This window comes from Oncorhynchus mykiss, chromosome 6, assembly GCF_057628025.1.
Source record: "Oncorhynchus mykiss isolate SJ-2025 chromosome 6, ASM5762802v1, whole genome shotgun sequence".
Taxonomy (NCBI): Eukaryota; Metazoa; Chordata; class Actinopteri; order Salmoniformes; family Salmonidae; genus Oncorhynchus; species Oncorhynchus mykiss.
The window spans coordinates 23,743,756-23,770,886 of NC_143027.1; the positions used below are offsets into that span (position 1 = coordinate 23,743,756).

A 27,131-nucleotide genomic window follows, 5' to 3' on the forward strand; every position below is an offset into this window, starting at 1 on the left:
CACGCACACACACCTAGGCTATTTTACTTTGTAAAACGCACGCACGCACGCACACACACACACCTAGGCTATTTTACTTTGTAAAACGCACGCACGCACACACACCTAGGCTATTTTACTTTGTAAAACGCACGCACGCACACCTAGGCTATTTTACTTTGTAAAACGCACGCACGCACACACACCTAGGCTATTTTACTTTGTAAAACGCACGCACGCACACCTAGGCTATTTTACTTTGTAAAACGCACGCACGCACACCTAGGCTATTTTACTTTGTAAAACGCACGCACGCACACACACCTAGGCTATTTTACTTTGTAAAACGCACGCACGCACGCACACCTAGGCTATTTTACTTTGTAAAACACACGCACGCACACACACCTAGGCTATTTTACTTTGTAAAACACACGCACGCACGCACACACACCTAGGCTATTTTACTTTGTAAAACGCACGCACGCACACACACCTAGGCTATTTTACTTTGTAAAACGCACGCACACACACACACCTAGGCTATTTTACTTTGTAAAACGCACGCACGCACACACACACACACCTAGGCTATTTTACTTTGTAAAACACACGCACGCACACACACCTAGGCTATTTTACTTTGTAAAACGCACGCACGCACACCTAGGCTATTTTACTTTGTAAAACGCACGCACGCACACACACCTAGGCTATTTTACTTTGTAAAACACACGCACGCACACACACCTAGGCTATTTTACTTTGTAAAATGCACGCACGCACACACACCTAGGCTATTTTACTTTGTAAAACGCACGCACGCACGCACGCACACACACCTAGGCTATTTTACTTTGTAAAACGCACGCACGCACACACACCTAGGCTATTTTACTTTGTAAAACGCACACACGCACACACACCTAGGCTATTTTACTTTGTAAAACATACGCACGCACGCACACACACCTAGGCTATTTTACTTTGTAAAGCGCATGCACACACACACACCTAGGCTATTTTACTTTGTAAAACGCACACACGCACACACACCTAGGCTATTTTACTTTGTAAAACGTACGCACGCACGCACACACACCTAGGCTATTTTACTTTGTAAAACGCACGCACGCACACACACCTAGGCTATTTTACTTTGTAAAACGCACGCACGCACACACACCTAGGCTATTTTACTTTGTAAAACACACGCACGCACACACACCTAGGCTATTTTACTTTGTAAAACGCACGCACGCACACACACCTAGGCTATTTTACTTTGTAAAACGCACGCACGCACACACACCTAGGCTATTTTACTTTGTAAAACACACGCACGCACACACACCTAGGCTATTTTACTTTGTAAAACACACGCACGCACACACACCTAGGCTATTTTACTTTGTAAAACACACGCACGCACACACACCTAGGCTATTTTACTTTGTAAAACACACGCACACACACACACCTAGGCTATTTTACTTTGTAAAACGCACACACACACACACACACCTAGGCTATTTTACTTTGTAAAACAATATTTGGAAGTTGATCAAATATTTTGGTAGCCTACAGCAGATAGATTAGTCTTCTATTCTCAGCAGGAGTCATTTGCTTTGCAACCTGTGTTTTCCAACCTGTGTTTTCCAACCTGTGTTTTCCAACCTGTGTTTTCCTGCGATTGTATTTGAAATATTGCGAAAGGCCTGTTTTGTCTGCATGCTTTTCACTGAAAGATTTGCCACACATTCCCGACTGTAGGCTATGCCTTGTTATTGGGCAACACACAATCCACAGCTTGGTTGTTTTTTTAAAAGAAGCTATTGATCCTCTGTGGCTAAATTATACACTGCGTGCACAATTAGGATAAATCAGGATAAATTTGATTGTTTAACAAACAGTCAATCCAAAATGTTATTGAACCTCAAACCTGAATGTTTAACAAAGGAAAAGTGAGTTTTGTCTGCAGAATTATTAGGTAACTAAATTACAAAAATAATTTCTCCCAACTCACTTGTTAATTCTCCATTTTTAGAGTAAGTGTAACAAATAACACAAAATGACAATTAAATAAAAATGTTGGCCTTTCTAAAATATTCAGTGACCAATATAACCACCCTTCTTTTCAATAACTTCCATGAGCCTTCCATCCATGAAGTCTGTCAAGTTTCTTGATCTGTTCACGATCAACTTTCGCTGAAGCAGCAACTACAGCCTCCCAAATGCTGTTCAAAGAGGTCTTCCCTCACTGTAAATCTCACATTTGAGAAGGGCCCACAAGTTCTCAATAGGATTTAAGTCGGGTGAGGAATGGGGCCAGGCCCTTATTTGGGCATCTTTGAGGCCCTTGCTGGCTTGCCAAGCAGTTGAGTACTTGGATGCATGTGTTGGAGCATTATCCTGGATAAAGATCATGGCCTTCTTGAATGCTGAGGACTTCTTCCTGTAACACTGCTTAAAGAAAGTATCTTCCAGAAACCAGTAGTAGGTTTGGGAGTTGAGTTTCAGACCATCTTCAACCTGAAAAGGTCTAACTACCTCATCCTTAATGAAAGCAGCCTATACCAGTACCCCTCCTCCACCTTGCTGGCACCTGACTCCCATCCATCAAGTCACTCTCATTTCATCTGCCCATAAAACCTTTGGGCAAAGAAATACCTGAAGACAGATTTGTCAATCTTGACACTTCAACTTGTGAATCTTATTCAGTGGTGGTCATGTTTCAGCCTTCTTGACCTTGGCCATGTCTCTGAGCACTTGACACCTTGTACTTCTGGACACTCCAGGTAGGTTGCAGTTGTGGAATATGGTGGCACTGTAGGATACTGGGTTCCTGGTAGCTTTAAGTTTAATTTCTATCAAGTCTTCTGCCGCTTTTCTCCCCCATGCGTTTTTTGCGCCCCAGTTGACTATTCGCAAACACAACGTTTGATTGTCCGGTGGTCACGCCTCAATAGTTAGGTATTTCAAGTGTTGCTTCCGTCTGAAAGGTATTTTACCATTTTTGACTTTTCAGTGTCAGTTAAATCTCTTTTTTGGCCCATTTTATCTGAGGTAATGAAGATGCCTAATAATTATGCACACCTTGATATAAGATGTTATTCACTTTCACCACACCCTCCCTCATTACACAAATACATATCACCTGAAAATGATTAAATCCAATAAGCATTCAAGTTTATATGGTTTGGAATTGGAAAATATGCATAAAAATAATAAGATCAGAATACTCACTTGCCCAATAACTGTGCACGCAGGGTAGTCCTTCTCATTGTGTATTCTGAATTATTTAATTTCTTTCTGAACAGACAGCAGTAATTCTATAACTTTGGCAAATGTATTTCAATAAATCAGATAAATAATTGTTCATGCCATGAGAGGTACCGGATCAGGCCAAATAGTCCAAAACGGAGAGGTGCCAGATCCTGTTCTGGCAAGATCTAACTGAAATGAAGCACTGCACCCATCAAGTGCCGGTTCAGACCCCCTTTGCCTCCAGAGCAGCCTGAATTTTTCGGGGCATGAATTCTATTAGGTGTCGGAATATTTGGTTGCTCAATTGGTATCAAGAGACCTAACATGTGCCAGGAAAACATTCCCCACACCAGTACACTACCGCTACCAGCCTGTACTGTCGACACCAGGCAGGATGGGTCCATGGATTCATGCTGCTTACACCAAAACCTGACTCTGCCATCAGCATAATACAACAGCATTTGTCGGTGATCGCATCCCCACTGTAGCCGCTTCTTCTTGTTTTTAGCTGATAAGGAAAGGAACCCAGTGTGGTTGTCTGCTGCTATAGCCCATTTGTGGCAAGGATCGACAAGTTGTGCGTTCCGAGATACCCTTCTGCGCCATTATATGTCTATTTGTGGCCCGTCTGTTAGCCTGCATGATTCTTGCCATTTTCCTTCAACAAGCTGTTTTTGCCCACAGGACTGCCACTGACTGATGTTTTTGTTTGTTGCACCATTCTCTGTAAACCCTAGGCACCGTTGTCCGTCAAAAGCCCAGGAGGGTGGCTGTTTCTGAGATACTGGATCCGGTGCACCTGGCACAGATGATCATACCATGCTCAAAGTCGCTTAGGTCACTCGTTTTGCCCATTCTAACATTCAATTGAACAGTAACTGAATGCCTCGATGCCCGTCTTATATACCAAGCCACAGCCAAGTGACTCACTGTCTGTACAAGCGATCCATTTTTGTGAACAGGGTATTGTACCAAATAAACTGGCCAGAGTGTGTACGTTATCAACAGAGAATTGTTAATAAAAAAAGAATTGTAGCCTCCTGCTCATAAATTTACATGTAAGTTGAATTCAGTGTAAACAACGTCCTTTACGAAACAAGGCATAGAACAAATTGTGTTTTGGGTAGAGAAAACGGTCATCAAATATCTTGTGAAAAACGTATTTCACATTTCTGAAAGATTACATTGCATTCCAGAAAATAACAATCTACATAGTACAACATTGCTGTGATATAAGTGTATGACCTGACCATGTTATAATCAGTGATAAGATTCCCAAGTACAACAGGTCTCACAAGTATGGAACAAACAGCCAACATCCCAAATAACAGCACACAAGTCTCTCAGTGCTTTTATACTTCATCTTTCATCAGTGCCTTTCTTCTTCTTCTTCTTCTTCTTCTTCTTCTTCTTCTTCTTCAGGGGTAAAATGTCCTCTTCTGGCCTCTTCTGCTCCTCATCAGATTTAGCATCAGGTGAGGATTCTCCACAGTGCTCTACCTCTCCACACTCCCCCTGGAGAGCTTTCCTTTTCTTATTTTTCTTTGGGACAGGGCTGTTATTATGGTCCTCTCTTTCTGCCTCCTCTCCTTTGTTGTTGTTGTTGTTCTTCATTTTCTCTGAGCTGGGGGACTCTGGCAGGGAATGTGTAATCTCGCTGGGGAGAGCTGATGATAGGAGGTCTGTGACTGACACTGCTGCCTCTCTCAGTCTCATCTCAATTTCACTGTCACTGTCACTAGAATAACATTGCAGAAACAAACATTTATTACAGTATGCAATGCTACTGTATAAGGATTCCTCCAAACGTAGAAATGAAGGTGACATCAAACCACCTCACACATCCCAATGGTTAAAAGGCCAGGCCTAAATAGAACAACCATCACCTTGAGCTGGAGATGGGCCTGCGCCTTACAGGAGGAGGAGGGGGATCAATGGTAAACTCTCCTGGGACAGATGTGGTGAACAGCCGGAAACCTTCCAAACCTAGAAATAAGATCAAGACCAAAACCAGCATCTACATCACATCACACATTTTGTAATTACTGTACCAGTTTCAATGCAAACCAATTTATGGATAAACCCTAACCATCTTCACATTTGGTTGACTCTGTGCAGGGTCTTGATGTTTCTGCAGATATCACTGAAATATAACTGAACATCAAATTTCAAAGTTGGATTAAAGTAGGCGACTGAAAAGTAGACAGGTGATGGTAACATGAGGCAAAGGCTATAACAGTTTGATGTAGCTAGCTAAAATAGTAAAACTGATGTTTATTAACATTTTCCCCCATGACAAATAAGAAATACCTGTCAGGTTCAGGAATGGCTGAAGAATTGCAACATTTACCCTAGAACTAATGCTGCAGATAGCAATACTGGGTGATTTGAAAAGTCATAGTCAATCGATCAATAATATAATAATTATTTTTGAAAAAAATGTTTCATTAAATTTATCATCTGTAGAAACGATGAGAATAGAAAGGTTCAGTACTTTTGTGAAGCATCACAGCAGAGTTGAAAAATATATGGCAAATATAAATCCAAAATGGATGGTGTTAAGGGATAGATAGGAGGGGTTGAATGGAACTGAAGGGTGGGACTAATAACAACAAGATAACAAATATAAAACATATGGTGTCTGTAAAAAGTATATAGGTTCAGAACTTTTGTGAAATAGCACAGTTACAATAGAAATCAAACTGGATTGACCTCAGAAATAGAAGGCCAGGACGAAAAACAAACCAAATATAACTATTGTAAAATAGATTGTCTGTAAAATGTGTAGAGTATGTGTAAACTGAAGGTAAGCCTAAATATGATTGTTTATTAGTTTACTCCAGTTGGGGGAGGGGTGGTAGGGTTTGCAGAGAATAATAAAGGTATATTCTAAATTTAAAAAAAGTGTGTGTGTAATATAATATTATTATTTTTTTAGCTCAAAAATATATGGGGGATTCGAAATAGCGCAATTACATTGATGGAAGCAAAAATCTATCTAAATAAATATATATATATTTATTTATAAATAAATATAAAATAAATACCTGTCAAGCAGAGCCCCTAATTTCTTTGCAACGTGCGCACGGAACTCCGGGGTCGTCTGCAACTCCTTCCCATCATGTTCATGTTTAGATACAGCCACACTGTTGACCATGGTATATCATAAAACAGTATACGCGTAGCTGGTAAAGCGAAGCTTGATACAAAACCTCTACTCACGATGAGTCAAAAATAGATGGGATAGCAGGATTTCAGAGTAAATTAAAACTTACCGACGGGATTGCTTGACATTGCTTACCCCATCTAAAGCAATAGTAGTTACTGTTAGGACGTTGCTGTCGTTTTGGAGAAAGATAGATTTGCTCGTTGGCTCAAGATTTCACACACTTAGCTAGCCATCTCCCACCCCACATTTGTTGTTATGACTAACTGTTAGCGTTAGCTAGATAACTACACTCTGGGTCTTAGCTAAAGCAAAGGTACACTAAAGTTTGGCCGAATTTACCTGCCGGGTTGGCATTGTGTGTGCCATTAGTTCCATATTTGCCAAAACTCCAAGCTGCTTCCTTAAAATGTTCTAGATCTTCATCTTCACTGCTTGAGTCTTCGGCCATCGTCCCAACAGGCGCTGACATGTTGGATCGAGCACGTGTGACAACAAAGCAATGCACTATGGGTAATTAATTATTTCAGGGCAAACGGTTGTCACAAGTTCCCCAGCCACAATGTCCAAATTGGCTATGTATCGTAAACATTTATAAAAACACAAATGAGCTTTTTGGTCTTAATTTAAGTTAGGCACAATGTTTGCAACGTGGTTAAGGTTTGGTTTAAATCTTATTTTAAGATGATAAATTGTAGAAATGGACGTGGTATAGCCATAATTATGACTTTGTGACTGTGGTAACTAGCGGCAAACCAGCACACTACAATGGTTAGAGCTTGACGAGTGAAACCAACATTTTTCTTCAATTACTTTTGATAATTTCCCCTTCGTTCTGCAGAATATAAAAGGCAATGTTAGGTGGGCTTCTAGTTCTTACCAGATCCTCACTAAGTAGACATCCAAAGATGTAGACAATAGTATGTGATATAGAGTCTATGGTTCCTGAAATGTAACATTCAAGACACCACACTGTAGTCACTGAGATGTCTGACAAAAAACACATTAATCTATAGTCAATAAAAATCAATGGGGTTTCAATTTACTCAGTATGTGGGTCCAACTAAATAAGAGTGAAAAATTATATCAGTAGCGACCATTTTGTAAAATCCATAATTAGTGTTAATTTCAAATCAAACTTTGCCACAATACAAGTGTAGACCTTACCGTGAAGTGCTTACTTACAAGCTCTTAACCAACAATGCAGTTCAAGAAGAGTTAATAAAATATTGACAATAAAAAATAAAAGTAACACAATAACTAGGCTATATACAGGTGGTACAGGTACCGAGTCAGTGTGCGGGGGTACAGGTTAGAGGTAATTTGTACATGTAGGTGGGGGTGAAGTGATTTTGCATAGATAATAAACAGCGAGTAGCAGCAATGTAATAGTTCAGTGGCCATCTGATTAATTGTTCAGCAGTCTTATGGCTTGGGGGTAGAAGCTGTTAAGGAGCCTTTTGGTCCAAGACTTGGAGCTCCGGTACCGCTTGCCGTGCGGTAGCAGGGAAAACAGTCCATGACTTGGGTGACTGGAGAGTCTGACAATTTTATGGGCTTTCATCTGACACCACCTATTATATAGGTCCTGGATTGCAGGAAGCTTGGCCCGTGATGTACTAGGCCTTATGCACTTCCCTCTGTAGCGACTTACGGTCAGATGCCGAGCAGTTGCCATACCAGGCGGTGATGTAGCGGTCAGGATGCTCTCAATGGTGCAGCTGTAGAACTTTGAAGATCTGGGGACCCATGCCAAATCTTTTCAGTCTCCTGAGAGGGAAAAGGTTTTGTCATGCCCTCTTCACGACTGTCTTGGTTTGTTTGGACAACGATAGTGTGTTAATGAGGTGGACACCAAGGAACTTGAAACTCTCGACCCGCTCCACTACAGTCCTGTTGATGTTAATGGGGGCCTGTTCACCCCGCCTTTTCCTGTAGTCCACAATCAGCTTCTTTGTCTTGCTCACATTAAGAGAGAGGTTGTTGTCCTGGCACCACACTGCCAGTTCTCTGACCTCCTCCCTATAGGCTGTCTCATCGTTGTCGGTGATCAGGCTGTTGTGTCATAAGCAAACTTAATGATGGTGTTAGAGTCGTGCTTGGCCACTCAGTCGTGGGTGAACAGGGAGTACACGAGGGGACTAAGTACACACCCCTGAGGGGCCCCAGTGTTGAGGATCAGACGTGGCAGACGTGTTGTTGCCTACCTTTACCACCTGGGGGCGGCCCGTCAGGAAGTCCAGGATCCAGTTGCAGAGGGAGGTGTTTAGTGATGAGCTCCGTGGGCACTATGGTGTTGAATGCTGAGCTGTAGTCAATGACCAGCACTCTCACATAGGTATTCCTTTTGTCCAGGTCGGAAAGGGCAGTGTGGAGTGCAATAGAGATTGCATCATCTGTGGATCTGTTGGGGCGGTATGCGAATTGGAGTAGGTCTAGGGTATCCGGGGAGGATGCTGTTGATGTGAGCCATGACCAGCCTTTCAAAGCACTTCATGGCTACCGAAGTTAGTGCTACGGGGCGGTAATAATTTAGGCAGGTTACCTTCGCTTCCTTGGGCACAGGGACTATAGTGGTCTACATGAAACATGTAGGTATTACAGACTCGGTCAGGGAGAGATTAAAAATGTTGTTGAAGATATTTGCCAGTTGGTCCATGCATGCTTTGAGTACACGTCCTGGTAATCCATCTTGCCAGCGGCTTTGTGAATGATGACCTGTTTAAAGGTCTTGCTCACATCGGCTACTGAGAGCATTATCACACAGTCATCCAGAACAGCTGGTGCTCTCGTGCATGCTTCAGTATTGAATGCCTCGAAACGAGCATAAAAGGCATTTAGCTGGTCTGGTAGGCTCGCATCACTGGGCTTTCCTGGGTTTCCCTTTGTAGTCCGTAATAGTTTTCAAGCCCTGCCATATCCGACGAGCGTCAGAGCCGGTGTAGTACGATTCGATCTTAATCCTGTATTGACACTTTGCTTTTTTGAAACCGGCAGCTCTAGTTTTTAGCTCAATGCAGATGTTGCTTGTAATCCATGGCTTCTGGTTGGGATATGTACATACGGTCACTGTGGGGAGGATGTCATCGATGCACTTATTGATGAAGCCGATGACTGAGGTGGTATACTCCTCACTGCCATTGGATGAATCCCAGAACATGTTCCAGTCTGTGCTAGCAAAACAGTAGCGTGGTATCCGCATCATCTGACCACTTTCGTATTGAGCGATTCACTGGTACTTTCTCCTCAAGTTTTTGCTTGTAAGCAGGAATCAGGAGGATATAATTATGGTCAGATTTGTCAAATGGAGGGCGGGGGAGAGCTTTGTATGCATCTCTGTGTGTGGAGTAAAGTTGGTCTAGAGTTTTTTTTTCTCCCTCTGGTGCATATGTGACATGCTGGTAAAGATTTGGTAAAACCGATTTAAGTTTGCCTGCATTAAAGTCCCCGGCCACTAGGAGCACCACTTCTGGGTGAGCATTTTCTTGTTTGATTATGGCGGTATACAGCTCATTGAGTGCGGTCCTAGTGCCAGCATCGGTCTGTGGTGGTAAATAGACAGCTACGAATAATAGATGAGAACTCTCTTGGTAGATATTGTGGTCCAAAGTTCATCAAAAGGTACTCTACCTCAGGCGAGCAATACCTTGATACTTCTTTAATATTAGACATTGCACACCAGCTGTTATTGACAGAAAGACACACACCCCCACCCCTTGTCTTACCAGACGTAGCTTCTCTGTTCTGCCGGTGTATTGAAAATCGCTCAGCTTGATATTATCAGTTTTGTCGTTCAGCCATGACTCGGTGAAACGCAAGATATTACAGTTCTTAATTTCCCGTTGGTAGGATATTTGTAAGTCTTCAATTTTATTTTCCAGTGAATGCATGCTAGCAAGTAGAATTGATGGCAGTGGGAGTTTGCTCGCTCGCCTACGGATTCTCAAAAGACAGACCGATCTGCTTCCCCTCTCTTTTCTTCAAGCAAATGACAGGGATCTGGGCCTGTTCACAGGAGAGCAGTATATATCGTTCTCGTCGGACTCGTTAAAGGAAAAAGCTTCTTCCAGTTCATGGTGAGCAATCCCAGTTCTAATGTCCTGAAGTTATTTTTGATCATAAGACAGTAGCAGCAACATTATGTGCAAACATTTTTTTTTACTAAAGTTACAAACACACAAAAAACCCAGCACAATTGCTTACGGGCATGTAAAACGTCAGCTATTCTCTTCGGCGACATCTTAACAATTTGAGGGCGCTATTAGAAATACAGAATTTATAATGGTGGATGCCATCACAATTTTCCATCAGCAACTGTAATTATTAATAATAATAATAAAAAAAATACACATATCACAAGTCTAGAAAGTGATTATCATCACATACCTTCCACTGAGCATTGACCTGTAGTTATCATTTCATAGCTGAAAAATATTTTACCCACAAAATCTTTTCCAGCCTTCTTTTTACTGTTGATGAGTGTTGGAGGAGATGTGTAGCGGAGCACAGCTGATCGACAGCTGGACTTGACAGGGATTTCTCTCACACACAAAGCCTTGAGTTTAACAGTCTGAATACAAAGGCCCATGGAGAGGTTTAATTTAGTGTTGGGAGGCTCTGTATCACTCCAGCAGGCACAAACACACTGCAAGTAAATTTACAGCACTGTCACAAATGCTAACAACTTAAAAAGGCCAGGGGTGCCATCTGTGACTTACTACCAATGGCAGTTAATACAAAAATGTCTCATAGCCAACAGGGATTATTGGTTGTATATACAGCTAGAGGTGAAATGGGACACCCAATATGAATAATACAGCTTCTATCAAGGCAAGATTTCTAAGTCATGGAGCATTTGTTAGTCTCACAGCTGAATATTTAGCCCACTATCTGAGGAGGAAAGACACAGCAAAGGATAATGATTGTTACTAGAGCACAATGAGTAGCAAAAATGTATTTACTTGTTCAATCAAATTAGGTGGTATCAAAAAGTTGTAATTGGCTTGCCATCTGTCAACTATTGTTGTATAGACAAAATAACAACATGCTCAACTTCAACCAGTGTTCATCTTATGGGCTAAAATATCCAGTAATCAACATTCACTTTGGGATCATGTAAAGTTCCAGATTCCCTCTGTAGAGCCGTTTGGTAACAGAGTGGCCATTCACCAGGGAAATGGCAACCCTGAAAAAAATGACAATTTGAAAAATTGAAACTAATATTATTACATTTGAATGAGTGTATTAGATCATTAGGCTGATTAGTTACACAAACCCACAAGATATGCCTAAATGTATTCCAACAAAAACAAGGATATTGAACTAACTAACTCAAGGCAGATTAAAATTATACGAATTAAAAGTAACCATTTAAATGTTCGAAAAGATTAAAAGAAAAACATGTTCAACATTACAAAAGAGTGATTGACAAAAGTTTCCTATGAGTCCCAGCAACAGAGGGGTACGAGGTAACAAATAAATGATCAACTTGTTTTGAAGGCAGACATGGTCCTGTTTTCCCAAACCTGGGGCTGGTAAAGTTTGTTGGAATGTCTGAAGTGGAGGAAGTATACTCCTGTTCCCAAAAGGGCTATATTGTGGTTGTGTTCTGGGGCAATGTGACCGCTGCGTTGCATTGCACACAAGACGCTAATATTCAGGCACTACTCGCCCCCATCGTAGGCGTAGTCTGCCTTATTGTGCATGATCAGTTTGTTGTCCACAAAGTAGAAGCTGTCTGACCTGGTCTCATACGGGTGCTCCACCATTAGGCAAACTTCAAAAGAAAGAGGGAAAAAAACAAAACAAGGGATTTCAGTTTGGAAATAACTTCATAAGGAACAGCAGAATGCACATTAGCCTGGCTTACAGTAAATTACTCCTGAAGGGGATCCATGTGACTGTCTAGTACCACATTACTTACCTTACAATTTGAGTGGCTCTGTATGGATGTGTATAGTATACAGACTTGGCTAGCTATGTTGTGGCCAGTCTGAACTTTAGCTTGTAGGACACAGGCTAAAACAAAGATGATAGACAAAGTGAGAGGGGGCATTGCTGGTGCGCTCCTACTACTATTAGACTTACTGAGGTCCTCAGGGAGCTGGGGAAACTCATAGATATGTTCACAAGTGTTGCAGCTGTTTGGGATGCAGAATCCGAAGTCAAAGTCAAAGTTCTTGAGAACTTTATCCTGGAAATAATGCCTCTCTATCATGCGAAAGCTGTTAACAGGCCGGTCCCCCACGGTGAACTCCACACTGAAAGCGGGGAAGAAAGAGAGGCACTTGAGATACTGGTAGGGACATGCTGAACATAGCTGCATGAAATGGCTTAAGCCACTAGAATTGAAGCTTTATTCATTAACCATCTATATTTCTAAAAGTCAAAAAGAAGGATGATTATTTCAATTGTATTGTTGCCAGCCATGTAAAACAACTTTAGGAGAAAAGCATTAAGTGTGTTGTCAGGGCTCTGACAAATCGTCTCTGTAACCACAGTTGGATTGGTTGCCAGAGCTGCAAAGTCACACCAGCAAACGAAATTGAGCATGAAACTGAGATCATGATTCGTCTGCATAAGTAACTGCTGAGTTATAAGCAATGGACCTGTACTGTATTTGAGGGTGCTAACAGCATACTAGAGCTTGAGGTAAGCCTGCCATATTGAAAAGCCGAAAGCACATATATTATGAAACATTTAAGTATAATCACAGTATGTGGTTTTTCAACTACGAGTTATATGACTTCTAATAATGAATGTGGTGTTTCCTGTTTAATCCACTGATTTACGTTGCACCAACAGTCCGCAGTCTGAGGAAGGCCGGCGTAAACTGATACCGCACAAAGCGTCCAGCACTGGTGTCTACGTCTCCATTCTCTTCTTCCTCATCTTCAGGGTCTGATAGAGAACATGAATTAAAATGGAATTGACATCCAAATAAGTGTCAACATGTCATCTCTGATTTCAACCTAAAATTGTATCTACAACATTTGTGTAAGGACTACATCAATTATCATAGGGGGAATAACTTGGCTTGTGTTATGCCTTACTTGAAATAATAGACTGATTCATTTGGTCTGGGCCCTTCTAAGTAGACTTAGCGATACTACATCATACACAGCGGGGCAACTTCCTGCTTACTAAACGAATGCTAAAATCTGCCAAGACTATGGGCATTCTCATTTATACCTTCTAATGGGGCAAGTCCTCATTGGAAAGAGAAAATATAGTGGCAGATTTGAGCATTAGTTTTGTACCCCAACCTAATAACATGAGTGCACCGTCAGCAGTGGTTTTTCCAACTAGGCTGTTTTACAGCTTGAGCCTGGTGCCCTGTTCAAGTTGAAAGTGACCTGGACTTGATTTCTATAAGTAGGAATACACTCCAATGTGTATAATGATGTCATATTGCTGAGTTTACCTTTAAGATGTGGCCTATCCAAGCTATTTATGCTGTGCCAAAGTGTGGTGGAAAAGTTGAAACTTCATGCTGGGCAAGACATTTGAGTTTACCACAGTTGTGAGGTTTAGCAATCTCAAAGAGCACTGTCCCAGTCTCCAGATCTCTAATCTTGAAACGTGTGAAGTCAATATTGTAGACATTGTCCTCAGGTTTACATAGATAATCTGGAAGGAAATTCGTAGTTAGAAGCACATACAGACAGGGAATCTGGTGTGTTTACGGATTCTTTGTTTGGTTACCTCAAACCATTGGTGCAAATTTAGCTTGCTAGTTCACTAACAAAGGGAACGTTAGCTAGAATACATTAACTTGAATTTTATCCAAATCCCATCAACGCCGGCACACATACCCCGTGTAACAGCACGCAGACCAAGGACTTCGTCCGGTGTGATGTGTCTTCCTAGCGCCCTTAGCTCTTCTTCTGTAATAACAGGCCGCTGTTTATCGGTTTGATTTCGTCGCGATTTGAGTCTCTTCAGTACACCTCCACCGGACTTTCGCTCCCTGGAATTTGCAGTTGGGCCGATATCGGTGTCCGGTCCTTTGACTGTGGCTGCAGTCTTGTTTCGAGAGTTAGAGCCGCTCATATCTTGGTTGTTTTGTGTTTGTTAAGGCGACTGTGTCGATGGCTGTCTGCAACTTTTACTAAATTCAAGATGGCGAAGCGTCTCTACGGAGAACATATGCTGAGAATAGTCGATTGTAATTGGCTTAAAACGCTAGGTGGTTACCATAGTTACCAGTAGGGCGGACAGTTTAGAAACGTAGCGAGTAAATTGAATTCCAGTTAGAACACCAGCGGTAACGTTCAGTTGCGGATAGAAATGCCACGAATCGATCCGACATGATTCCTTGATCTACATGTCAGAGACATGTTTGTTCTACATATCCTATTTATATCTTAACGTTCCAAAACATTGTGTCCTGCTGAACGCGCAGCCGAGTATGGTCCAACTTCATTAGTATATTGAGCAATTTGACCATACCTATGCAATTTGCCCATGCACTACATTTATATAAAATATAACGTCTCTTCTTACATCTCTCATCTGCATTACTGTCATGTCTCTCTACATGTCACCCCAATATAAATATATCATTCTACTTCTAAGGTTTCCCCATTACTTATAGTATCTCAACGATATACAGCATGTTGAACAGTTCACTTACATGAGGGGTACTACAATAACCCCAAGGATAGTAAAACATGAGATAAATCATATGGAAAACATTTGCCAGAACACCAGTTAGATAAAATAGCACATTTATTTAAAAAAGAGACAGCATTTATCAGCAGTTCCCACTTAGATGTTATTTGTAGAGCCACAACTGAGTATGGAGGGGGCATCTCAAAGGACTCCATCAGTCCACCTGCTGCATGAAGCCCTCATGGGGTGGGAGAAATCAATAAGTAGAGTAGGATTCCTTATTGACATTGATCGCTTTCTTTCACATTCACACTAATTAATTCATACCCTCATTCTGTGATTCATAAGACTGTGTATGGACTGCACAAGAGTGTATGGTTGTTCCGTCTGCACCTCAGTAGGGCTAATGGGAGAGTGGTGTAGCAAGTATTTGGTTCTTATCTTAGGTGAGCTCAAGTAAGGTTAGGATTTTTGCACACTAGGACTTGTGGGCAAAAAAAATTAAACATCCAATGAAGTAATCGAAAGCACACCAAAAAAATGGAACCTCAAAGCTGACAATGATAATGCACAACTGTATTCAAATTCAAGGCAACAGGGATTCAATTAAAATAAAATGTACAAACAACAAATGACAGACAAATGCTTTGAAAATAAACCAAGTAGTCACACCACTAAAACATCCTGGTAAAAAGTCAAACAAAACAGATCCTGAGAAAGAATAAAAAGCTACAAATCCTTTAGTCATTAAGCAAATATCTCAGATTAAACCCCTTTCTTAAACTATGCATGTAAAAATGTCCATGCTTCATCAATCTCCTCTCTTCCTGACAGTCAGTGTGGTCAGTCAAGACCTTTTCTTTTCTACAGTGCCACCGTTGTAACTTATCCCCAGCAGAAATGCCAGTCTTCTTTAAAATTAACTATTAAAAACACCTCAATAGTAACAATATTTAGATTAGAAAATAACCGCTGTCACACTACAATAAGTGTGATATTGTACCTTACAGTATATACACACGCAACTGTGTAGCGATTTCAATTAGCCAACAAAAGATTGTAACTTTGGTACTGAATTAAATACACTTTTTTTCATTTTTTCAAATAAGTAACAAAGGTGCTTCTCTCTTATTAGATACTGTTTCTTTTTGTAAATGTATTTTTTATACAAAACAAATCAAACAACTATCAGCTGACCAAGTATTGTAACCTCTCCCTTGTTTTTTTCCAGCAGCATGGAACATAGAGGGGGAAACCACAAGAGTGAGAGAGAATTTATAACACCTGGATCATCTATTTGTCAAGTATTCAGCAAGTATAAAACCAATGACAAGTGTGGAGAGGCAAGTGTAATAGGCTTGGTAAAAGATTTTTCCCTCATGGAAAGAGCTTTGTTCCTGATACAGAGGCAGTTAGATAAACACAAAAACAATGCAAACATACTAAAAGAATCCAGGCTAACTGTATTGAAGGACATATGGATATGTCCGTGGAACACCTCAGAGATTAGTAATAACAAAATGCTGCGGTCCACTTTAAGGCAAGTTTTTTTTAAACAGCTTCAGAAAGGAATCAAAGGGCCTAAACTTAAAATATTATTTCATGGAGAGATGGGAAAGAGGGAAAATATTCCCTATAGTGAAACATGTACACACATCTATAGATACTCACATGTGCAAGGTAAATATAGATCATACTTAAGACTGGTGCAAGCCCACTGTTTATACATGTTGATTTGACTGATTGCACACTTTTCAAACTAATTTGGGGAGCTGGCTTTTAGAAACACTTTTCCCTGGGAAAAGAATCACAATTTAATGCAATATAATAATTGTTAAGTTGGCTGCTCTTAAGCTTTCTACTCAAAGCCAGTTTCAATTTAGGCTACCACTGACAATCTTGGTTGGCCTTAGTAAAAGTTGTGTAACAACTAGTTCTTTCCAACTCCCCTCACTTTCTAACCTTCTATGTAGCTGTGTAGCTATGGATAGCTGACACACACACACACCCTACATTTATATTCCAATATACTAAAAGAATCCAGCAGTTTTTCCATGAGGACTTTACATAAATAGTAAATAAATACAAAATAAATGCGTAGGCCCTTCCGGTTATTCATTCTAATGACACACTGTATTGGGATAACTTCTGATGTTTACGTTATATCTTGACCTAGTACTTAATAATCACTCCAGCACCAACATTGTGAGTTAAAACATGAAATTATATCAATCACAGTGTTATGAACAGAGGATTACTGGGAGTTTTATAGAACAAAATTCTACAACACAAAACACTTTGGTGAATCAAAAGAAGGCATGCACAGCCATGAATGGAAAAGGCAGTGACCATGACAAAGGACTACACTACATGCATCTCTGTGACAATTCAGACATGTTACTGATTCGGGACCTGTCCCACTTGCTTGAGAATTTGTTTAATTACCAGGTCCCTCAATGTTGGCAAAGTAACTAACTAAATCACTCTATACTATTTCAGATAACCTTTCAGAGGTGGCCTTTCACCAGATGCAAACCAAGCTAATGTACCGTTAAGTGGAAAACACATACAAGTTTGGGTTTCATCAATGTGGTTAAATACCATGTAAACCCTCAAAGGATTCAAACTCTCCAGGGCTCGAACATTAAGGCTTGTCCTCTTGTCTGGGACAAGTTAAAAAAAAAAAAAAAATTGTACAACATTTTTTTTAAAAGGTAGAGAAGAATAATATAGATTTGGAGTTGTCTGAATGGACAAGTAAATTGTTTTTTTTGCACAAAATCAAACAATTACTCAGATCAGAATTAAATCAGAGGGGCCAACATTGGAATAACATTTACATCTATTTTTCATGTACATAAATAAAAAAAGCCTACATGCCAAATTCTAGGTGATATGCATATTGGCTGCAGCTTCATGTCCAAACCGATGCTGACATGAGGGAGGCTCTGTAAAATGTAGCCAAACTTTAATGAGACTGTTAATTACATAAATATAGGCAAACACCAGTCATTTTTTACAAATATAATGAAGGAAAATTAACATTAACGTTTAAAGGCTTGAGGCATGGTTTGTTCAGATCAAATGGTCACAAGACCGGAGACAGTGCCTGTTGCGCACCACACATCACCCACCTTGAATCTGAGCAGAGGTGGTCAGCATTTTAACTATAAACTTGTTTAAAACCTGGATGTTTTATGTTATTTTATGAAGCATGGCTTACCTTGTTTAAAAGTAGCCTAGCCAAAATACAACCATAGAAATGTTGAAGTAATTATTTTAAACACCTAACATGCCAAATGTTCTATTGGTTTTCACATTTATATTTTATTGTCGAGCAGCCAAAGGCATAATCCTAGTCATATAAGTAACCCATGCTAGTTGATGCATCTTTAGATCTCCCCTCTTTCTTAATTTCTAACAGATATTTTTTTATCTCTGTCACATGAAACCACTCACATGTGCGGTGCACTTTTGGCAACAGTTTTCCCGCTAATAGCATTTCGGAACCTTCCCAGATAGCACAGCCATGTGCACATTGTTGAGCATATAATATGAAGAAATAATACTTAATCAACATTTTAAGCTAAACGGTCTGATCTGTTGTATCAGCCTCATTGTTTTTTTTGTCTGTTTTGAACCGTAGACATTTATTGTCCCAGGGACAACAGGACACCCTTAATTTCAAGCACTGGAAGACAAGTGGCTGAAAATGTTAAATGTCAAGCCCTGCAATTTCTGATAACTCTATAGTCTAGCTGTCTCGAAAGGTACCTGCTAGTACAGACAGTTATGCATGCCAGCACAACAAGTAGACTTCTTACCTGTGACCACATTTGAGGAAACTTGCATTGTTATATGAAACAGCACAGCATGGTATAGTCCCATGGAGGTACACATGCATTTTTAAACACGTTATGCAACATAATTGTGAAATCCACCTTAGATGTGAAAACACAATCAGCCTTCTTTTCAAACAGCACATGAAACATCAATTCTCCGCCATAGAATAGACTGAGGCCGTAACAGTACAGACTTGTTGAAATTATTAGCATGTTGTTTCTCAACAAATTATGGCACAGCTTTGTATCAAAAGCTCAAATAAATTGTAGCTTTACAACACTAGCAAGTTTGGTGATAATCAAGCCCAAAAATAAAGTAAAAAAAGAGCAAGCAAAAACATTCAAATGCCTAATTGGCCAAATTGGCAACCGTCTCCCACTGTCCCCTCCAATCTCCACCAAACATACATTCTCTAAAACATCTTCCAATTTCCAAATTTGTAAGAATCAATAGATTTTCTGGATATTATCTCCTGTATCATCTGTGACTAAATACTGGGCCTGACTTTTGTTGATCACCATAGCAGCCTATCTGCATTCACTTCAAGCCACACCTCATCCAAAGCCATACTCATCTATAAAGAGGGACAGCCAATCACATTTCAGCACCCCTCTGTATAGTCCCAGCCTCTTCCTACAAGACAAGACAAACCTGGTTTGAAAGTGGTCAATCCTGTCTCATGCGAGATCATGTCTTTGTGATGTGGTAATTTGCAACATGGTGGAAATGTGTAAGATGTACAATACACACAAACTCACTCTCTCCATCCCCTTTTCTCTGTGTGACCTTAAAGTTAGTGAGGAAGGCATTTTATTCTGTCACCTGCACTGCATTCCAAATTTGTTGTCTCTTTTTTGTCCACTTAATGCCATTGGCTCTCGTGCTTACTCCTGTCTATTTGCCTAGACTTTCCTTGTGTCTCTTCCTTGTCCGCCCCCCCCCCCCCTTCAGTCTCTTGTCCATCATGTTCCGTTTCCCCCTCTATTTTACATTCTCACAGCCGACAGAGGCAGAAGAGTGTAGGGATGAACACCCCGAATGCCACCAGGATAGGGAACATGAGGCTGCTATTGTCGGCCGCATACGGGTTTGGTGTTCTGGGGCCTGACTGGACCCTGTACTTGGGAGCTGTCGAGGTACTCTTCTTACCACCCTCCTCTCCTGCCTCAGACTCCTCTTCTTCCTCCTCCTCAAGTTCTTCACGTTTCTCCAGTCCAGGGTGAGGCTGAAGTTTTGGTACATCTGCGATGCACAAAATATAGAGATGGGAGAGATCATGGGTTTAAAGATATGGTTGAGTGAAATTCATTTCATGCAGAACTTAGAGGTAAGACATTGAGGAGAGGGTGTGATGTCTTTAGATTGTGCATACAATTAATTGTTTGAGCAGCCAATGAATAACGTTATTGAAAAAGAATGTGAGATAAAAAAAGAGAGCAATCATTTTGTAATACAACATTCCATTACAATTTTTTAAATAATTTCAGAATTATTTAGACAACATCTTAGAAAATGCTATTTTTCACTGGCACTGCCGAATATTCTCCTGTTAATAGACTGATGAGGCTCACCATCTAATGTCCCCTTCATCACATACAGAGCACAGACCTTGGGGTTGTCGTAATAACCCTAAGAAAACAAAGGGCAGGTTATCAGTTCACAGCAGAGAAAGCCATGTGTCAAATGAACATACAGAGAAATACAGTCCTACCATTATTTGCACAAAAAAATGACCCAGAAAAGGTATAAACAAACACACAGTCATGGCCAAAAGTTGAGAATGACACAAATATTAATTTCCAAAGTTTGCTGCTTCAGTGTCTTTAGATATTTTTGTCAGATGTTACTATGGAATACTGAAGTATAATTACAAGCAGGATTTCCCTACAGGCCAGACCCTCCCTAACCCAGACGAGGCTAGGCCAATTGTGCGTCGCCCCACGGACCTCCCGGTCGCGGCCAGTTACGACAGAGCCTGGGCGCGAACGCACATGGCTGTGTTCTTAGGCAAAATTGTGAGTTAGCCCACTCCCTTGGCTGAGAAGCAACCCCACACATGAATAGTCTCAGGATGCTTTACTGCTGGCATGACACAGGACAGATGGTAGCGCTCACCTTGTCTTCTCCGGACAAGCTTTTTTCCGGATGCCCCAAACAATCGGAAATGGGATTCATCAGAGAAAATGACTTTACCCCAGTCCTCAGCAGTCCAACCCCTGTACCTTTTGCAGAATATCAGTCTGTCCCTGATGTTTTTCCTGGAGAGAAGTGGCTTCTTTGCTACACATCTTGATACCAGGCCACCCTACAAAAGTCTTCGCCTCACTGTGCGTGCAGATGCACTCACACCTGCCTGCTGCCATTCCTGAGCAAGCTCTGTACTGGTGCTGCCCCGATCCCGCAGCTGAATCAACTTTAGGAGACAGTCCTGGCGCTTGCTGGACTTTCTTGGGCACCCTGAAGCCTTCTTCACAACAAATGAACCGCTCTCCTTGAAGTTCTTGATGATCCAATAAATGGTTGATTTAGGTGCAATCTTACAGGCAGCAATATCCTTGCCTGTGAAGCCCTTTTTGTGCAAAGCAATGATGACGGCACGTGTTTCCTTGCAGATAACCATGATTGACAGAGGAAGAACAATGATTCTAAGCACCACCCTCCTTTTGAAGCTTCTAGTCTGTTATTCAAACTCAATCAGCATGACAGAGTGATCTCCAGCCTTGTCAACACTCAAGGCTGGAGTGTTATGAATATTTGTGTCATTCTCAAAACTTTTGGCCACGACTGTACATTCAGAGTTGTGTGCAGGTAATCATGACTTTAGTGCTCGACTTTAATTTGAGGACACATCTGAAAAATATTTTTTAAATGGGTCAGGAGAAGAGGAGAAAACATTGAGCAGTGACACACTTCAGTTGTGTCAACTCACCTTGACAAACTCCACAGTGAGCTTGCCGTTGAAGGTGGACACCTCCCCCTGAACACTCAGTTTACCGCGGCGTATGGAGAAGGGCACAATCTCGTCATGAGCTGTACTGTGACCCACCCGCTCAAAGATATCCAGATCTTTCACCACCACATGGTCATTAAGACGCACGTCAAATACCTGTAGAATGTCAAAGGTATTTATATATTACTAATAAATTAACTTGCAATAAAACATCTGTTGGAAACTGTATTTTTTTGGAAACTATCAATATCTAAGTTCAACAACATTATTTGCTGCAAAATTAGAATAACATTACTATGACTTACTGTTTACAGTAGTGATAACTTTGAGATCTAAACTGAAAACATATTTTGATGATTTGATTGGAAAGCTGAGTGGTACCTTCTGCTGAGACTGAGCAAAGTAGACCTCTGCATACTTCAAGACAAGTATATAGTCTCCTTCCTCACGAATCGGCACCTCATAGCCAAAGGTATCCTCATTGTAGCGCTCTGTCTGGTAGAGAATCTGGTCCTCAGGACTAGAGCGCAATATGGGCAGACGCACTCCATAATCTGAAGCTAGAGGGAAATACAGAGTAGATTGTTCACTATGTTGTCGATTTATAAGCAATTCAGTCACATATGCACCCAACACACTCCTTACATAAGCTTACATAATACAAGCCCATTTGCTTACCCATGTACTGGAACAGTATAGTGATGGCTGCATACATTTATTTACTGTACTTGCACACAAACTGTGAAAACCAGGAAAATAGCACATGCATTTTATGGCTGATAAGGTTCTTTTAAAAATGTGAGATGCAAACTTGCTGGCTAACAATAGCTTGGCATGTTAAAATATTCATGACTTATCTGTTCTGGCAAGTGAGAGGCGATACCTGTGCCAAGTGTCAATGTTTCCTTAACTGTCTGGTTTCTATTTGCAGACAGACCCATTTGGTCTTTAGTTTTACTGGGATGGATGTCAGAAACAATATGAAATGTCGCTTCAGAATGAAGTGTGTTTAAAAAAATCTATGAACATGCAGTGGAACTAAGCATAGCGGCTATAATTCATCAAACAAGAAATGTCATCAATATATCCTTTACCTCAATATACTTTCATTTTAACTGCTCATGTTTTTAGTTTCCAATTGATTTTAAAGAAATACATTTCTGAATATCAGTCATTATCACTTTCCTAGTTAAAGGTTACATAAAAATAAAATAAACATCACAGTTGAGTTTACTATTCTTCCATGAGATGGTTCATTTTCGAAGGAGAAGCTCAACAAATATGACAGCACTACTAATACTGACTATTCATTAGGTTAAATCGGTTCAATAGCAGAAGTCAAAACAATACATGAGTTAGCTTGAAATATCTTCTTAATGGGAAATACACACCTCTACAACCATATGATCACCCTCTGGCAGAAGCAAATATTTCACTTTCTTTTAGCCAAATGGCTACAATTGGCTAATTTCACACAGACTGGCTGGCTATGGCGTTCAATTCAATTTAGAAGTCACATTTGCTATTATTAACAGGAAATTGTAATCTAATAGAGCCATTTTGATGACCCAGCCATGCCTACATACTCACCTTTCCCAAGCTTTCCTTCCAATGGATCCTTCTTGAAATGAATGCCATGCATGTCTGTGTGAGCTTCCCCGCCAGCGTTCACTGCCCAGATAACTCGTTCAGCAAGGCCCCCACCATCCGCCAAACAGTGTTCAGCCAGCAGCGACAACACCACCACCACCACGACCAGCCCGGCGACCAATGGCACCGTTACCCGCCGCATTGCCATACACAGCTTGGTACAAGCAGACACACACGAGTTGGCCCAAGGAAGCTGTGTGAGAGAAGGCATCAATTGTAGCTAGCTAGCCAACTAGCATAAATGACAGCACAAAACCCTCCCACCCCCTCCCCAGATAAGGTAGTCAAATATATTTAGGTAGCTAACTATCTGACTAACATTAGCCAAGTATGACTGCTGAATGGTTGCAGCTGGCAAATGTTCGCAACCACTAAACATGGCTAAATCTCAAATACTCTCAGGTAAACGAACAGCCTCGTTGGCCTTCACTATAACTAGTTAGAGTTGAGCAGTCTCATCTGTTAGCTAAAAGCTATCTGTGTGGCTTGCTAGCTGACTTAATGCTCGGTCATCAACGTTCCCAGAAGCTCTAGCGGAATATGATGTTCTTACGTTGCAAAATCTTTGGTGCAACTTGCTTCTATGCCTGTTTGCTTCAAATCGAAGTCCACAATCTACACTGCAGCTCTCATTGACAGCAATGATCGTTTAGTCTTCTCTGCCAAACCGGTATAACTGACGTTGATTTCCTCAGATGCACACACAGTGCATGAAGGCTGAGGCGAGAGAGGGTGTGAACATGCTGGTTCACTGTAGAGAGGAAATGAATGACTGAAGTGACAACCAATCACATTGCATTAGTTTAACATGTTTTCTCTCTCTCTCTCTCTCTCTCTCTCTCTCTCTACATTTATTTATATATATATATATATATATATATATATATATATATATATATATATATATATAGAAAGAGAGAGTTTAGCATATTCATAGAAATGCATCGGATTCACGAATCAAATACAATTCCATACCACCAATGTATATCAACGAGCTAAGGTTCTGTTTGATGTAAAGCTGTTTAGTTGGAAAAATGCAGGTGAAAGAGACACACAATTACACCTGATGGGAGTTATTCGTAATTGTATTAATCTTCGAAAATAAAACATTTAGAATAGAATGTATATACGAATTTCATAAAAACGACAGTTGCAGTCCACATGTATGCGATGTATTTTATGCAAACTTGAAGGACGAAAGTGATATCAATTTCCTCAAAAAAAGGGTTTAAACGACTGTAATGCAATGGCCCTATTCCAGGTCGTATTTATTGTGGTTGTGCAGTATTCAGATGATCCAATTTCACAATGTTAGGAGAAGTGTCAACTTCTCAGGAAGAACATTAATATTATACGAAACAACGTGGCGCTCGATAAGTTAAAACTCTCTCTCAGACATTTTGTGATCTGATAATCGGCGCAGCGCTACTACAATATGGACGACCTGGAACGCAACTGATGTCTGAAATTTTGGCCAATCAGGAGAGTCCAACGCAGCGTGCTTGCAGTGCACCCTGGGTTTGTCAAAAAGAATGAATGAACAAATAACGTTGCCGTAGTAACATTTGACGCTTAGATTTAATATGAGGGCTCTCTGGGCAAAGATGGTTTAGATCAGTGGTCACCTACCTTTTCTGAGTCAAGATCACTTTGGCAATCAAAAAACAAGCCGAGATCTACAGCTAAAAAAAACCAACAAAATAAAGAGTTCTGCAGAAATGTGGCCTAAAACGTTATCCCATCATAGTGGCTATTGTCCTATGCCCGTCCTGCCAATATTGTTATCCTCAGACCATATTGTAGGTTATTTCAAAATTCGAGCTTTGATAACAAAATAGATCAGGTGTAGCATTTGCAAGTGATCTTCAGGTCGGAAAGTCGGAGCTCTGGAAATATGCTGAGTTTCCGTCTTGGAATTTCGAGATGGATGTCCGTTCAAAATGATTTTTCCCAGTTGGATCTCGTTTTTCCCCCCAAGTTCCCAGTTGTCTTGAACGCACTGGAGTCAGAGATTTATTTTGTTATCAATTCTCGAGTTTAGTCTCAGTTGTGAGACTGACCAGAGAGAGGGGACAATGCCTTCCACCTGATGGCGAAACTCGAGTCGCATTGCATCTGCCTCATGCACAAATTCATGCTATGACCAGAGAAAGTGAAATATTCCTAAATATTAAAACAGACACGACGAGCTGCTAATAATAGCCTGATCACCGACAACGATGAGACAGCCTATAAGGAGGAGGTCAGAGACGACAACAACCTTTCCCTCAATGTGATCAAGACAAAGGATCTGATTGTGGACTACAGGAAAAGGAGGGCAGAACACACCCCCATTCAAATCGACGGGGCTGTAGTGGAGAAGGTCGAGAACTTCAAGTTCCACATCACCAACAAACTACCATGGTCCAAACACACCGAGACAGTCGAGAAGAGTGCCATGTCTAGGTCCAAAAGGCTCCTTAACACTTTCTACCCCCTATGCAGTCACTTACCCCCTACATACATGTACATTTTACCTCAAATTTACTCAATTCTTCATTGCTGTGACTTGCTTGCTAGTTGGGATTTTTCTGATCATGGTAGGCTGCGTTTCATTTGATTTATTCATCTCGGTTTGATCGCGGGGAGGCACTAGTAATGTCTGCATTTTTCGGTTTGGCTATTTGTTTCAAGTGTATTAGTCTATAAATACATTTCTTTGCCAAAATTCGTCATCTCTCCCATGTCGTATTCGACTTGTAGTTGTTCTGAAATGTTTATTGCTTGCCTACATTTTACTCCCTCGTCTACATTTAATATAACACATATACATTAATTATTAATTTCGGTTGCCTATCCGTGAAGTTGGTTCTATAGAAAGTATATGACTCTGATGTGTGCCACAGAAAGTATTTGACTCTAGCCTCTAGCCCCCCCTTCTAATTTCCTTAATTTTGTGGCTAGAGTCAAATACTCTCTGTGGGTCACACGACTGGTCAACATGAGTTACCAAAATTATTCCGAAGTGTGCTAGGCCTTGCAGTTCCAAAATAGAAGGGGGGAATTTCGGCAGGCAAGAAAATTGACGTTCTAAAATGTTTATTGCTTGCCTACATTTTCTACCTCCTCTATGTTTAATATAACACACACACATTAATTATGAATTTCCTTTGCCTATCCTGACGTGAAGTTGGTTCTATAGAAAGTATTTTACTCTAGACTCTAGCCCCCCCCCCCCCCCCCTTATAATTTCCTTAATTTTGTGGCTAGAGTCAAAACGTTGTCATTAACTCACTCATATAAACAGCAACTGTATTCTTTAAAAGTATTTATCTGAACATGGTTGTAAAAGTTATGAATTCTCACGCTGGCTAGTATCAAACTTTCTGTCGCCGGGGTCTTCCTGTCTTGGAAGCTTGTAGGCACGGTGATGTGAGCTATCCGATTGGCCAGCAGAGTAGGCGCACTCGATTTAGCCACAAGTCTCCCTGGTCTGCCGCGATCGAACAATTGGTGACCACTGGTTTAGAAACTGTGCCATGGGTTTTGATCAACCACAGACCATGCCGATATGTTGTCACTAGAAAAACACAACCTGTAGCCCACATAATCATATCAACAGATGACAATTCAGCAATACACACAACACAATTCACACACAATATGCATACAGCGAACACTATG

The 27,131-nt window shown here is 40.8% G+C and overlaps 3 protein-coding genes across 7 annotated transcripts; all 3 read right to left on the reverse strand.

Moving 5' to 3' along the window:
• Positions 1 to 3,256: 3,256 nt before the first annotated feature.
• LOC110525551 (protein CUSTOS) lies at positions 3,257 to 6,907 on the reverse strand. 4 transcript variants are annotated; one of them, XM_021605759.3, is made up of 6 exons: positions 6,755 to 6,902; positions 6,522 to 6,552; positions 6,294 to 6,392; positions 5,336 to 5,400; positions 5,133 to 5,232; positions 3,257 to 4,984 (listed from the first exon to the last, which is right to left on the reverse strand). In XM_021605759.3, the coding sequence occupies exons 1-6, from the start codon at positions 6,882 to 6,884 to the stop codon at positions 4,606 to 4,608; spliced, it is 804 nt and encodes a 267-aa protein (XP_021461434.2). In that variant the 5' UTR covers positions 6,885 to 6,902; the 3' UTR covers positions 3,257 to 4,605. The 4 variants fall into 4 exon arrangements, with proteins under 4 accessions (XP_021461434.2, XP_090093432.1, XP_090093433.1 ...); XM_090237306.1 differs by lacking the exon at positions 6,755 to 6,902 and having other exon boundaries at positions 6,548 to 6,658; XM_090237307.1 differs by lacking the exons at positions 5,336 to 5,400; positions 6,294 to 6,392; positions 6,522 to 6,552 and having other exon boundaries at positions 3,257 to 4,978; positions 6,755 to 6,907.
• A 4,444-nt stretch (positions 6,908 to 11,351) lies between these two features.
• On the reverse strand, positions 11,352 to 15,128 carry unc119b (unc-119 lipid binding chaperone B). The gene is made up of 5 exons (XM_021605763.3): positions 14,227 to 15,128; positions 13,928 to 14,041; positions 13,204 to 13,312; positions 12,500 to 12,672; positions 11,352 to 12,188 (listed from the first exon to the last, which is right to left on the reverse strand). Exons 1-5 carry the CDS (start codon positions 14,462 to 14,464, stop codon positions 12,076 to 12,078), a joined length of 747 nt encoding a protein of 248 aa, XP_021461438.1. The 5' UTR covers positions 14,465 to 15,128; the 3' UTR covers positions 11,352 to 12,075.
• On the reverse strand, positions 15,125 to 25,771 carry LOC110525553 (malectin). Of its 2 annotated transcripts, none has more exons than XM_021605765.3 (6): positions 25,098 to 25,771; positions 23,409 to 23,661; positions 22,200 to 22,378; positions 21,798 to 21,974; positions 20,440 to 20,497; positions 15,125 to 20,110 (listed from the first exon to the last, which is right to left on the reverse strand). In XM_021605765.3, exons 2-6 carry the CDS (start codon positions 23,614 to 23,616, stop codon positions 19,863 to 19,865), a joined length of 870 nt encoding a protein of 289 aa, XP_021461440.2. In that variant the 5' UTR covers positions 23,617 to 23,661; positions 25,098 to 25,771; the 3' UTR covers positions 15,125 to 19,862. The 2 variants fall into 2 exon arrangements, with proteins under 2 accessions (XP_021461440.2, XP_021461439.2); XM_021605764.3 differs by lacking the exon at positions 25,098 to 25,771 and adding an exon at positions 24,022 to 24,250.
• Between the last annotated feature and the right edge of the window lie 1,360 nt (positions 25,772 to 27,131).

What these genes read in the sequence shown, in the direction of transcription:
- unc119b (XM_021605763.3), bottom strand. Translation starts at nt 14,464, where the DNA reads ATGAGCGGCTCTAACTCTCGAAACAAGACTGCAGCCACAGTCAAAGGA. An exon ending in TCTGCGTGCTGTTACACGGG is followed by an intron (nt 14,042 to 14,226) that starts GTATGTGTGCCG and finishes ATTTCCTTCCAG; the next exon opens with ATTATCTATGTAAACCTGAG. An exon ending in CTGCGGACTGTTGGTGCAAC is followed by an intron (nt 12,673 to 13,203) that starts GTAAATCAGTGG and finishes CCCCGCTTTCAG; the next exon opens with TGTGGAGTTCACCGTGGGGG.
- LOC110525553 (XM_021605765.3), bottom strand. Translation starts at nt 23,616, where the DNA reads ATGGCAATGCGGCGGGTAACGGTGCCATTGGTCGCCGGGCTGGTCGTG. An exon ending in GGAAGGAAAGCTTGGGAAAG is followed by an intron (nt 22,379 to 23,408) that starts GTGAGTATGTAG and finishes ATTTCCCTCTAG; the next exon opens with CTTCAGATTATGGAGTGCGT. An exon ending in TTGCTCAGTCTCAGCAGAAG is followed by an intron (nt 21,975 to 22,199) that starts GTACCACTCAGC and finishes GACATTCTACAG; the next exon opens with GTATTTGACGTGCGTCTTAA.
- LOC110525551 (XM_021605759.3), bottom strand. Translation starts at nt 6,884, where the DNA reads ATGTCAGCGCCTGTTGGGACGATGGCCGAAGACTCAAGCAGTGAAGAT. An exon ending in ACACAATGCCAACCCGGCAG is followed by an intron (nt 6,553 to 6,754) that starts GTAAATTCGGCC and finishes CTATTGCTTTAG; the next exon opens with ATGGGGTAAGCAATGTCAAG. An exon ending in TTAGGGGCTCTGCTTGACAG is followed by an intron (nt 5,401 to 6,293) that starts GTATTTATTTTA and finishes TTTGATGTTCAG; the next exon opens with TTATATTTCAGTGATATCTG.